The sequence below is a fragment of the Charadrius vociferus genome, unplaced genomic scaffold (assembly GCF_000708025.1).
Source record: "Charadrius vociferus isolate BGI_N301 unplaced genomic scaffold, ASM70802v2 scaffold430, whole genome shotgun sequence".
NCBI lineage: Eukaryota > Metazoa > Chordata > Aves > Charadriiformes > Charadriidae > Charadrius > Charadrius vociferus.
In genome coordinates, this window is record NW_009646541.1 from 3,007,731 (window position 1) to 3,020,379 (window position 12,649).

Below are 12,649 nucleotides of genomic sequence, written 5' to 3' on the forward strand. Positions count from 1 at the left end.
GGCTCGGGCAGCCCCGCGGCTGCAGCCAGCACCGGGGCCCCATGCCTGGCACCGGGACAGACCCCCGCTCCGAGGAACCAGGCGCACAGTGAGCAGGCAGCGCGGCACCGGGACCGCAGCAGCTCAGCAGGCACATCTGCAACCAATAAACGCTGGTGAGCGCCAGGCCAGGAGTGATAACCTCCACTAACGAGGGGGATAATGACGGCAAACTAAGTTAGAGAAGACAAACGATTTCTTGGCGATAACCAGAACCACACACAAGCACCAAACCCTCACCTGCAGTAGGCTGGGGACTGCCCTCCTACAGCACAAGCAGGACCACGTCGCCATTGCTTCATCGGTGATAATGCCTTAGAAAGCTCACATTTCAGTAGAGTAAACATGACGTTAAGCAACTTGTCCTTACCACCACCTATCATCCAGTCTCAGGCTAACAGAAAGCTTTAATTCAGGAATAAAACACCCAACAATTCACCATGTCATAAAGTGTTTATTGAGGATGGTAACACAGGATAAATCATGCAACAGCTCAGTAAAAAAAGGGAATCATTTAAATGATAAAGAATGGTAACTGGTGCTGCTGATTTTGAAAAGTTTATAAAAAAAATATTAATTGTCCAAAAGTGACATCAAAAACCACTTGAAGCTGAACATGGAAGTTGCTTATAAAGCATTAATTAAAAAGAAAATGTAGATATTGTTTAAAATGATCACCTACAGATTACTGTAATCAACGTACAAGTCTCCCATTTCCATAGCTGCAATGGCGCAGCAGGGCTGTACATCCCAGATATTCAACCTCCTTGTTCTGAACAATGAATACAGTCACAAACATTTGCCACTAAGCAACACAACTGTATCTCTTACCCTTCACGGCCTGCGCTGCCAACTGCTTTCATTATTGGGGTTACCTTCCCACACATCATGGCAGAACAGGAGAGAGCCCATCCTTGTGGCCTCAAGAGATTTCCTCGCTGTCCTCTTGCCATCAGCCTGTTTTAGAAGGGGAACAACTACAAAACGTGACTGTTCCCCTTCTGGCACCAACATGTATTTTAAATAGGAACTCCATGTCAGCAGATGGCACAAAGACTGGGCACCAGCACATCACATCAAACATTGGTGGTTTCAGATTTAGAGTTGACATATATTCACCTTTTGGAAAAAAATAAATACAGTGGAATGAAAATTGAATCAAAGGGAAAGAACAGATGACTACCATCCATCAAGGATGCACAAATCTGTGCACTGAAAAAAAAAAAAAAAGAAAAAAAATCAGTCATTTCAAAGAAATTCTTGAAAATTAAAAAAAAAAGTTTGCACTTGTTCCTGGTCATAAACAATCTCACAAAAATCTCACTTTTGGAACTATTCCAATTGAAACCATACACTGAATTTATTAATACAGTATAAGTTTCTTTATGTAAAAAATCTTTATACATAGTAATAAAAAAGATAAAGGCAAGATGCATCAAACAGAAATCTGCTGGTTGTTTTTCCTCCGTTCTTACAGAGCCGCTGATGACTACCTGCACTATAAAGAGCTGTGTTTCTGACTTTCTGTCTCAAGCATCTTCGCCTTTGCTTGTGATAAGGATTGTTCTGTCCAAGCATCCAAAAGGACAGATGCTGGTGATGTTTTTTTGGCACTTACGCTGGCAAACTGAGCTTCTTTCCCTTGAGTACTGTAAAGAAAAGTAGGAAAGAAAACAGTTAGCAAAACAAAGATGTGACCTAGGATAAGCACAAAGGGACCGAAACCTATCACATAGAGTCACTGTGTTACAAAATGGGTGCACAGCATATAGTCCTCCCAAGCTTGCCTGCCTCTCTTCCACACATGGTGGTAAAACTATGATGATTTAACAACTATTCCAATCCTGCCCTCTTGTGGCACCCCAGAATTCTCACTCTTCATCCTCAGGACATACTAGCCTATAACCGTGGTTTCTTAAGAGTTAATACTAAAATAACACAGCCGCAAATAGCTTTGTATTTATATGATGAAAACTGGAATGTGAACAAGGGCAGAACTACTAATGCACCAAGCAGAAACAACTGCTTCTACACTTAGCATAAACAGAAACATCCAAAATCCTTTGGACTCTTAAGGTATTTAAAACACTGAGAATGTGCACAAAACAGTTTATGTTGGTGGAGAAGCATGAGGATCACGCTTATCTCTGGAAGACAACAGCAACATGTGTTTAGCCATCTTTATTTTAAACTTGTCAATTAAGTTCATCAGACCATTTATACACTTATATTCTATCCATAATCAAAACAATCCTCAGAAGTGTCCCACGCTAGCAGAAATTGTACTTGATAAATCTATCAAGTAGATTTCAGTGATAATTTGCACACAGAGTTAACAACCTAGTAATGTCGATATAGCAGATCCCTATGAACGTGTTAATTGCTACATTCCACAACCTGAAGCTGGAAGTCATTGCACTACTTACCTTTTGTAACATACAAATAGAAGAAGTCACAGTACAGAACGGTCTGGACCACACCAGCAACAACAGCTATGAGGTCGAAAAATCCCTCAAAATAGTAGCGCCAAATCCAGTTGACTAAGTACAAGGCACGGTACAGACCCAAGAAGAAAAGATAGTGAGTAGTGATGGTCTCTGCTTCCCCAGTTTTGCTGATCATAAAAAGTTGAGGGAGAATAGCAACCGATTCAAGATAGATGGAGAAGGTCCACAGTATCTGAAACGAAAAAACACCACCAACAACGCACAGGTATATTCAACTGTCTTAGTGGCAACAGAAGCAAAGATATTTGACTTGCCTTGACTTTTCAGTCTCTAACAATGTTATGAATAGGTACAGTATTTTGACAAACTATCCTTGGTACAGAAAAACACTAAGTGAAAGTTTCTTAATCAACAATAGGATGGTATGAGGGAACCACTCTCTTGGCAGACAACACCCTCCCAACCAGCTGTCTAGTGAGCTGGCAGGCATGGGTTTACTCGTGAGGAAACTTATATGCATCCATCAATTCAGGATTTACAGTACCATAAAATACAGCTTACAGAGCTGGTGCTGTGAAAAGCTACGGGGGATAAAAAATCCTTCCCCCCCAATGTTCTTCCAAGTTTTTTAATCTATTGGTTTAAAGAATGAGTTAATACAGAAGAAAATGAAAATAATTTCTCTAAGTGTTGCAGATGAAATTTCTTTAGTCTCTTAACAAAATAATTTAACTCCAATAAATATAAAAATGCAGCTCCATCTCTGTAAGATAAACAATCTAAAGTTATTTGGTATTTCATGGGAAAAATTACCTGTTTGGAACTCTCTATAATTACATTTTTAATATAATTTTTCTGATAGGAAAACACATTGCTGCATTTGAAATACAGTGCAAGTCTTTCTAATACTGTAAACCATTTGCGATTCTACAAAATTTAACAAGTATTATAATTCCTTTTGTCTTCACCAGGTGGCACCAACTGTTCACAAACTGCATTCTGGGGCATTTCTTTAACAAACATAACAAAAGGAAGGATACTTTTGAATTAATATAACCATATGAGCGTACTGGGGAAAAAGATGCGTCTTCTACTTAATAAAATAATCAACTTTGATAACAATGCTAGTCTCCTGAAGTGCTTTAATTTTCAGAGATCTACACTGTAAAGATTCTCTAAGGAAGCAGGATTAGCCTGAGCCTACTAAACATAGGTATCTTTCAAGCATTCCTCAATCACCCTAAAAATGCATATCTTCACATTCTAAATAATTCTACAGAAAAAAAGTATAACCTCCTGCTCATCAACTCACCTCCAGAGGAGAGAAGTCATGATTGACAAGAAATGAGAGTCCACCGACAGGAACTATCAGAAACTCCACTCTGAATGTATCATGGTTTCCATCATAGGTGGCCTTAAATTTCATGTAGATCAGATACACAGTGGCATACGAGCAAGCAATGTAGATAAGCTAAAGAGCAAGGAAAGAAAAAACAAAAAACAAAACAACCCACAGAGGTTGCAGGATTAGATCAAACTTGGATCAAATATCCTGAAGAAGAATATTCCCAGGCACTAAGAAGTAGAAACGCTGCCTTTTTTGGTTGTTTGTATTATTTGTTTACCTGCTTTTTTGCAGTTCCAGGCTATGTGCTGGTATTTAACTTTTCTCAGCAGAGTAATAATTCAAAACCAATGACTTTGGGCTATACTGGTTCTGTCCCTTTAAAAGCATCACCTTGCCTCTGGTTGAAGTGACTGTCCAAAGTTTCTTTAAAGACCCTTTCCTGAGCAGACAGAACTAAGTAACTGACTGGAGAAGGAATACCCCTTCTTCTACTGCAGGGGAGGCACTGCCCCAAAATACTTCTGTTAAAAATGTGCACATGCATACATGCAATAATGATGGAAGGGATCTTTCTACATTCAAAAAGCCTGGGAGTGGTGTGGCTTATGCGGCAAATAAAAACTTACTGAATAAGCCCCAGACTCGGCCATTTAACATATCACAAATTAGCCGATTTGCTTTAGACCGTTAAACATCTCTAAAATCTGAAGAATGGCAAGTGGCCGGTGTTCTCCACCAACCAACAGGCCATAAAACCTGCAAAACTAACAGACTGCTAGAAGCACTGGACCAGAATTCAGTTTCAATTTCAGCTGAAGTCTAATTTTTAATTAGACTGTTTTTAATTGTTATGGTACGGTAGACTTCATAGCTATTCTCTGTGGAATAATAGGCGCATAGCTTTATTTTACAGGTAAGAAAACCGAATCAGAGAGAATACATGACTTTCTAAAGGTCAATCTGCCATCATCAGGACAGAGCTCACATTGTCCTGGAGACAACATAGTACAGTAGACTACACAAATAGTTTAGCCTCTGCCTCAGTTTCATCACAAAGATCAAATATTCCAAGCCATTTATCACATTAAATATAGCTCCTTTACAACTGAAAAGTAACAGATTTAAAAACGCATTGTTTGCAGATGCTACTAATCACTAAAAGCGCTGATCGCAGATACAAAAATGCTACAAATACTACTTTAAGGAGCTGAGAATCCAAAGACTCTTTACTACACTAGCAGCCCAGCTGACTGGAGATAAAGGACCACAGGACAGAATATCAGACACAGGGAATCCCCACTACAGGTGTAAACTAATCGTAATTGGTATGGTCATAGAAGACACTAAGGAAGTGTGAACGAACCCCAACTCCTTATTAAAGATTTCTTTGCAAGAATTATAGTGTGTTTTGGGAGACTCAAAAAGTTTTAATTTTTAAAGATAGCAAAATAAAAAATGGTAGAAAAAATGACTGCAGAGTGCACCAGCAGAAATGCATCCAATGCTCAGATACAGGTACCATGGAAAAAAAACAAACCTGTAAGACACAGAATGCTACAAATTACAAAAATTAGTTTGTAGGTCAGTAAGAAAGGTAGATGGTGCCAATTTGTTTATTTCCATATATATTCCCAGAACACAGAAGAAACTAATTTTCCTAAATATCTGATGACCACTGCCAGACAAACACAAGCAAACTGGCACCTGTAGTTTAATTAATATTTCTCTAAAAATACTGAAGAAAATCCTAACTCTACAGAAATTAACGTTTTTACTGCCAGTTACAGCCTTTTACTCAGAACAGAAAGTTCATCTAGTTATGCTCTGGGTAAGCTTATTTGTATAGTAGTTCACGTTCTCTACAACTGCCCGATGTTATATACTCCTAAATACATGTAGATAGAATAAGAAGCTATGTTGGGACACTCAAGCAGCTTTGTCTCGGCCCTACAATAACGGGCTGAAAAGCCAATTACATCTAACAGTCTCTCTAGGCAGTAACGTTTGAAACTGTAACAGAGGTTTCCCTTTTGCAAGTTAATATTGGACTTGAACTGAGGACCACTTTTTCATAACTGGACAGACTCAGTTTAGTATCGAAAGGGTCATTTCCCACATGCATTCCTTTTCTGGGTAGGAAGGCTGCAGAACAAAGACATGGTCGTGACCCTGAAGCACCAACCAATAAGTAAATTGCAAAAACCCTAGCTGCTCCTTTAGTGCACTCAGAAATTACACAGGAAAAAAGCTTGTGTTTCAAGAGTATTTTACTTAATCCACAGCTCTTTATCTAGACTGTTGGAATTAAAACTTAAGCTTACACGTTTGACTTGCTGGAAGACAACAGTGTGAGCAGGTTTAAAAACTAAAATTTTATTTTACAGTATTATTCCCGTAATTCTTCAGTACGTTTTGCGTTACTGCTTATCTAGTCTTTCCTCTTGGCAAAGTTATACTATCCTCTGCGCTAAACTTGGAGAGCACCAAGAAAATCCAAAAATAAAAGAACTGAATTAAAGAGATGTCTGCTCTGGTGCCACAAACACACCAATCTGTAGTAGTGCCACAAACATGTTGAACTCTCCCAGTCTACTGCTTTATTTTCTTGTACTTGAAATTGCAGGAATAAATAAGAAAAGACAAAACCAAATTTGGGCTCACTGACATTCAGTGGGCAAGTGAACAGGGTATAATCTGATGGAAGCTGCATTTCTAAAATCATACTCCTGTCAATTTTAGATCCACCCCTGACCAGACACTAGCTATAGTTCTGGCAATGCATTCTGAATACTAATTTACCTTGTAGTGGATAAGAAGAGATTTACTTAAGCTCTACTGTCTCAATTGAGAAATACAATTTATTTTAATAATTTTTCTTACGCTTTTGTTTTCAATAACCAAAACGGCATGTTCTAAATGTCACTGTTCCCATACAAACAGTCTTCAAGAATTGCACATGAAATGCAGAAAAAAGTAGGGTTGAGTGCATTTTCCACATTCTTTATCCAAAGCCCATCTAGAACTTATTCTGTAATAAGTGTGCAGCGGGCCATTTAAAAAGGCTTTTATTAATGAAATTCTGCACTCTGCATGCAACTTTACCAGCTTTTCTAACTCTTCAGTATACTCTACCTTCATAGATGTGTTATACAATGAAATGAATGAAGTGAAGAGGTCCAGATAACGGGTAGTGAAGACCAGTGCAAACAGAAGCTGGCTTTTCCCAGAAATACCTAAAGCAATAAAGGAAATAATTAATTATTCAAAAAATGATGGTGTGCTTTACAACACTTGATGCCAAGGATGAGACAGGATACATCCTTTATTTCTAAGCAAGTTGAATACAAAATTAGGACAAAATCCAGACTTCCAGAACTAAGCTGTACAAACAAAACTGTAAGTTCATTTACCTCAGCAGTGTGCATGTAAGTTACCTACACACCACTGTACTGGAAAAGGTGTTAGCACGACGCAAAATTTAGAAGTTACTCACAGCAGACAGCGTAATCTACAGAAGTACCACCTGCAAGCTATCTGTTCTGCATTAACACTGGGCGCTATGCAGCAAGGCTGTACTAGCTTTCAGTTCTCAGAGTGCTGTCACATGCCTCAGTACATTCTTTAGATGCTGAATAGCTGGAAAGGCACAAGGGCAATAGATACTACAGATCCAGTGATAATCAGAAACTACACTAGCACCAATAACGTGATTTCAAAGCAATAAATAAATTTTAAAACATAACGCAATTCAATTCAGAAACTTAATTTTTTTTCCCACCGTGTGGTCAATTATCAGTCAAAACCAGATGTTGCTATGTACTGTAACAAAATAAAAAAAGAGAAAAGTGAGCTAAACGACAGACATTTACATTGCATCTTCAAAGTAACATTAGATTTTAGGCCAAAGCCCCAACATCAAAACATTTATGTGTACTTAACTTCAGCCACTAGAGCAGAGTTAGAAGCATAAAAGCTTTGCACAATCAGTCACTAAAAGCCTCTGAAAACTGAGGTGAAGCACCGCTCCATAATACTGATGTGGTAGCGTATCACAGCAGGGGGACAAAATAACCTAGCCTGTGCCTCTATCTTGTTATTCCAATTATTCTTGTTTTCAGTCATCCGGGGTGAAAATACTTGAATCTGTTCAGCTAAGCATGCGAATATTGTTCAAAAAAACCAAGAGGGAAATATATTCTCTAGGAGAGGGTTATGATGCAAGGCTGAAAATCCCTGTCCCTTTTTACAGAGATACTTCTGAGAAAGGCTTTTATTAACAGTGCCATAAAGCAATTAGAAGAAAGGCTTCTATGATTATTGAACTCCTTTTTCATGCTGGCTTAAGACTGAATAAACTGCACCAGATGAAGGGACTTTATGTTTGTACATAACGTACAGGAATGGCTGAAACAGTGCCAATTAAAAGGGGTTTTGTTTGCAACTTTCATATGTGAAATGTCTAAGAGGTGAGCCTGCAGAACAACCCAACTGTCCATAAGCAACTGTAGTGCAGGAAACAGCAAATGCCTCAAAACCTGCAGTTACACAGACTGTAAAACTATACAACAAAAGCTGCATTAAAAGGAAAAAAACCACCACCAAACAAACAAAACCGCCCCCACCAAACACACCCCACCCCCACCCCCACCAAACCAACTCCCAAAGTTTAGGAAAAGAACCACATTTGACATTTCTTGAACCAGAACTACATTGCAAAGGCAGCTGAAGCAGCACTCTCATTGCACCCCAGGTGTGCCCGCTGACATTACAACTCCTGACGGAGCCCTGCTCTCATGCTAATACAACCTCTCAGCAAGCAATGCTGTCCTAAGGTCAAAACCTACAGGACAAAGAAATCCACCTGGACAGATGACAGTAGAGCATCACGCTACAGCATATAGTTATTTTAAATTATTTAGCATGCTATTTTCTTTCAGAAAGTAACTGTGAACAGAAAAAAAAAAAGCATGTAAGATACATTAATAATTGATAATGGCTATAAATTTGGATCTGGATATATTGTCACAATACAAGTAACATACCTGACAAATTCCTCTAAGCCATTGCCAGCCTCACCCCCCCCTCCCCAAAAGCTGTAATTTTTATTAAGGCTTTCAGTATTTACACTCAATTTTGAATCTTCAGAATAGTCAAATGCTCCTGAAACACACCCTAAAGCCAAATTTAAACTAATTTTCAAGTTAAGTAGGCTAGACTAGGCAAGGTTCAAAGTTTAAACTGAATACCTATGGAGACAGCCAAACTGGGAGAAAGCAAGATCTATACCACTAGCAAAAACAGGGGGAGCAAACAGGTAAACACTCTCCTGTATGAATTTGATGCATTTCAACACTTTCAGAAACACATCAATACACCTGCCACAACACTGACCTTGGCTTATGGTTGGCAACGGCAACACGTTATTCTCACCCTTCTCCCTTTCCTTTTACTTCCACAAACATTGCTTGAGCTAAACAAACACATTTTTATTTCTTCTTCCCAAGCTTTGGGCTCAAATTTCAAAGGGTCAAACATCTCATTTTTGTTTCATCCTCACACGCGGAAAAACTCCTTCAACTTCTGCACTCTAGTTTGCCTAAAAGCAGTAGCATGAAACCTCAATTTTTCACCGCCAGGGATAACAGCTGAGCGGTAATTGTAGTACTTTCTCATCAACTTAATTTTGCTATTGTGAGTTAGGTAAAGAGCGACAGGCAGCAGCAGAGGCATTCAGTCGGCCTGGCTGTGCATACACTATGTACTATGAACTGTATATCACAACCATAAAATCTATGAACCGAAGTTTCTCTAAGGAAAGCCAGTCTGTACTTTGTCACAGAAACGTCACAGACTTTTGGAAGTATTTAATAAAAAAGGTAGCTTTGCTCAGTATGAAGTCCACATCAGCCACTTTGGTTCTGCTAGTAAAAAAAATTAAGAATCCTGTTTTGATTAAAAAAACCCAACCTAACTCTAAACACAAATTTGTCAATTGAGAAAGGAAAAATTTTCCTTCAAAGAGAGAGAATAAATTCCAAACCTACCTAAAGCAGCATTTTTTGAGAAAATACAGTCAAATTGGCAGCAGCCTATGGCAAAGTACCGTATAAAATCTTCAACATAGCATATACTCTACTCCATAGTAGACACATAAACAAAATTATGATAGCTACATTGCCTAGCAAAAGTATTACACATTTACCACCTACACTACTTTTTTAGAGTATTCAGCATATAATTTGACAGCCTTGCAACTGTAGGTCACCTTTAACACTTGACAAACGACACTGAGAAGAGCAAATCAATTTTCAGGCAGTAATTCACAGTTCAAACAACCTAATTTGACTTGGAATGGATTAGAGAATACAGTCTGAACATGACAATGTTTGAAAGCACAGGATTCTTCAAGTCTCATGAATTTCCTAATTATGACACGAAGTCAATATTGGAGTTACCTGCTACATTCTCCATGGCTCCTAGTAATTATTTTTGAGCTGTTATTTGGAGTCGCAAACATTTTTCCAAATTCTAAATTTGGAAACTCAAATAACCAGTCATGCAAAAAATTGTTTCCCTGCCAGCTCTGAAATAATGACTTGATTTGCTTTCTCCTTGTTCTCTTTTTAACACATTGACTAAATTAGGGGGAAAAAAATTCAGTTTGTCAAACACTGAAAACACAGATTTCTTCATAATGCAGATTATCCTAGCCTCACCTATTTTCCTCAGTTAGAGGAGTCACTCCTTAGGAAAGAAAATGGGGACTGACGTGTCTTCAGAAAACAGTAGGTTGCAGCAGAGGTACACAGGCTGTCTCCCTCTCGTTTCCAGCTGCTTTTACAGGCCTCTGAGCTCCTCTTGGAACAAAGGCCTCAGACAGACACAGATGCAACCAGAGGAGAGGAGTCGGCACCATGTGGTTTGCCAGCTCTTCATGGATCACAGCCTACGGTTTAGCAATCAGTTAGAAGCCTTTATTTATTTTCTAAGCTTCCACTGCTTCAAAAGTGCACAGTTAAATCAGCAGCTCTTTTGCCTGCATTTCCTTAGTCACCAATAACCATGAGCTATATATTTATTTAATTTACAAACTGCTCTAATATGCAATGTAAAGGAACACAGACAGCCCACTATTAAGAGGCACTTAAGAGCTGCTCAACATTAACCAGTAACTATTTAGGGGTTATTGTTGCATATGACCTTACAAACATATTTTAGATGAATATATATTTATGAAGTTTTTATTAGCAGAAACCACAACTGTCAACAACAAAGCACTACAAGGAACAGGATAGAGCCCCAAAAATAAAATCCTGTGCCCCTCTGAGGTGCTCTTCGCATTCTAGATGAGCTTGTTGGGCCCCAGACACTAATCTCACAGAAGTACCATGGATCTGGATTTATTCCTAAGGGCTTAGGCAGAACTGGAAGACACCAAAAAAAACAATCCCAGACAAAAATATCCCCGTTTCATTTTTTTGCTGAGGAAAATGAATGAAGCAGATGTTTTCTACTGAAAGAGCCCACACATGTATATTTGTGTTCAGGGATGCTGGCTGATTTGGTAAAGGGAAAAGCTGAGGGCCCTAAGCAACATAGGTGCATTTGCTTTTCTATGTTGGAGAAAGCAGTACTAAAAATAATGATTGGTGTGAGTCCTTCTTCTAAATAAATCCCTAGTAACAGAGATCCTCAATCACAACTGACTTAAGTAAAACATCATCATATCATTTTTTAAGCAGAAAGATGGGACTAGGTTACATTGTACTATACTGTGTAAATAACCTCACGTCCAAAGGTCACATACAAATCTCTGGTCAAAAACCTATTTGAATTTTAGCCTTGCACTAGAATTTCTCATTTTCTTTCTTCAGACAAGAAGAGATATTGAGTTTTTTTGGATCATTAACACTGTTCTTTGTTGTAATCTTGACTGCATTTCTCAAGTAAGGCGGAGGACAGAACTCTACAGAAGACCTGGAGAAGACCAGTCCCTCCCCTGCCAAATCCTGACAAAAGTCCTGAACCACTACAGCTTGAGCCAGGAAAGTTCATTAGGAAGGAGCTCATGAGCTCCACAGCCTCAGAAACAATAGTTCTGTGCTACCACTGCATTTGGACCGTGGAGTCGTTTGCTTGAGCTTTTTTGTAAAGTTAAGAACAGTTTTTACTTTAAGTGTGTTTAAAACCAAAGCTATTAATTTACTTTTTTTTCCCTTTTGCACTATCAAGTGATTCACAAAAAGTGACCTGACATGAAAACATGCAGAACCTGTACTTCCTCTTACCTGTAGAGCAAATCTCTTTCATTTCCTCATTTTCAGCTCTTTCAGGTTGCAGCTTAAACTAATTCTTTGCACTCTTAACTGAAGACTTTAGAGATACATCTGCTCAACAGTATTAACTCAGTATTTGAACAATATTTTATGTCAACGCACAGCAAAACGATTTCAAGAATAATTAACTCTTACTATCAAAGCAGCAGCTCAACAAAGAAAAGGCAAAGTCAATCTCACAGTCAAACCCCAGCCCACAGCAAAAGCAGTATTTCCAGGGTCGGTGGCCTGATCCACGTAACACAGAGCACACCGAAATGTCCATTTTGAATTACAACAACTCCCAGTTTTCTGAAAGAAACCAGCTATGCTGCAGTTACAAGAACTGCTTGCAATTCCCTCCAACCACCACACCGTACACCAGAAGCGAAAAAGCGACCCGCACCACCGGGAATTCGGGCAGGCACGTTGGCAGCGGGGAGGAAGAGCAGGCGTCGCTCGGCCGGGCTGGCGGGGGAGCGGGGGAGCCCGGGCCCCCC

The 12,649-nt window shown here is 39.1% G+C and overlaps 2 protein-coding genes across 2 annotated transcripts in view; both read right to left on the minus strand.

The window, feature by feature from the left end:
• Window positions 1-926, minus strand: part of DAGLB (diacylglycerol lipase, beta) — a 14,399-nt gene extending 13,473 nt beyond the window's left edge. Inside the window, exon 1 of the mRNA XM_009886299.1 lies at window positions 871-926. Within this exon, the coding sequence (XP_009884601.1) occupies window positions 871-926 (56 nt within the window). The remainder of the gene's footprint in view (window positions 1-870) is intronic.
• Window positions 474-10,305, minus strand: KDELR2 (KDEL (Lys-Asp-Glu-Leu) endoplasmic reticulum protein retention receptor 2). The gene is made up of 5 exons (XM_009886310.1): window positions 10,290-10,305; window positions 6,967-7,067; window positions 3,799-3,957; window positions 2,466-2,718; window positions 474-1,688 (listed from the first exon to the last, which is right to left on the minus strand). Exons 1-5 carry the CDS (start codon window positions 10,303-10,305, stop codon window positions 1,654-1,656), a joined length of 564 nt encoding a protein of 187 aa, XP_009884612.1. The 3' UTR covers window positions 474-1,653.
• Between the last annotated feature and the right edge of the window lie 2,344 nt (window positions 10,306-12,649).

What these genes read in the sequence shown, in the direction of transcription:
- KDELR2 (XM_009886310.1), bottom strand. An exon ending in ATGACTTCTCTCCTCTGGAG is followed by an intron (nt 2,719 to 3,798) that starts GTGAGTTGATGA and finishes TTTTCGTTTCAG; the next exon opens with ATACTGTGGACCTTCTCCAT. An exon ending in CTATTTGTATGTTACAAAAG is followed by an intron (nt 1,689 to 2,465) that starts GTAAGTAGTGCA and finishes TTTTCTTTACAG; the next exon opens with TACTCAAGGGAAAGAAGCTC.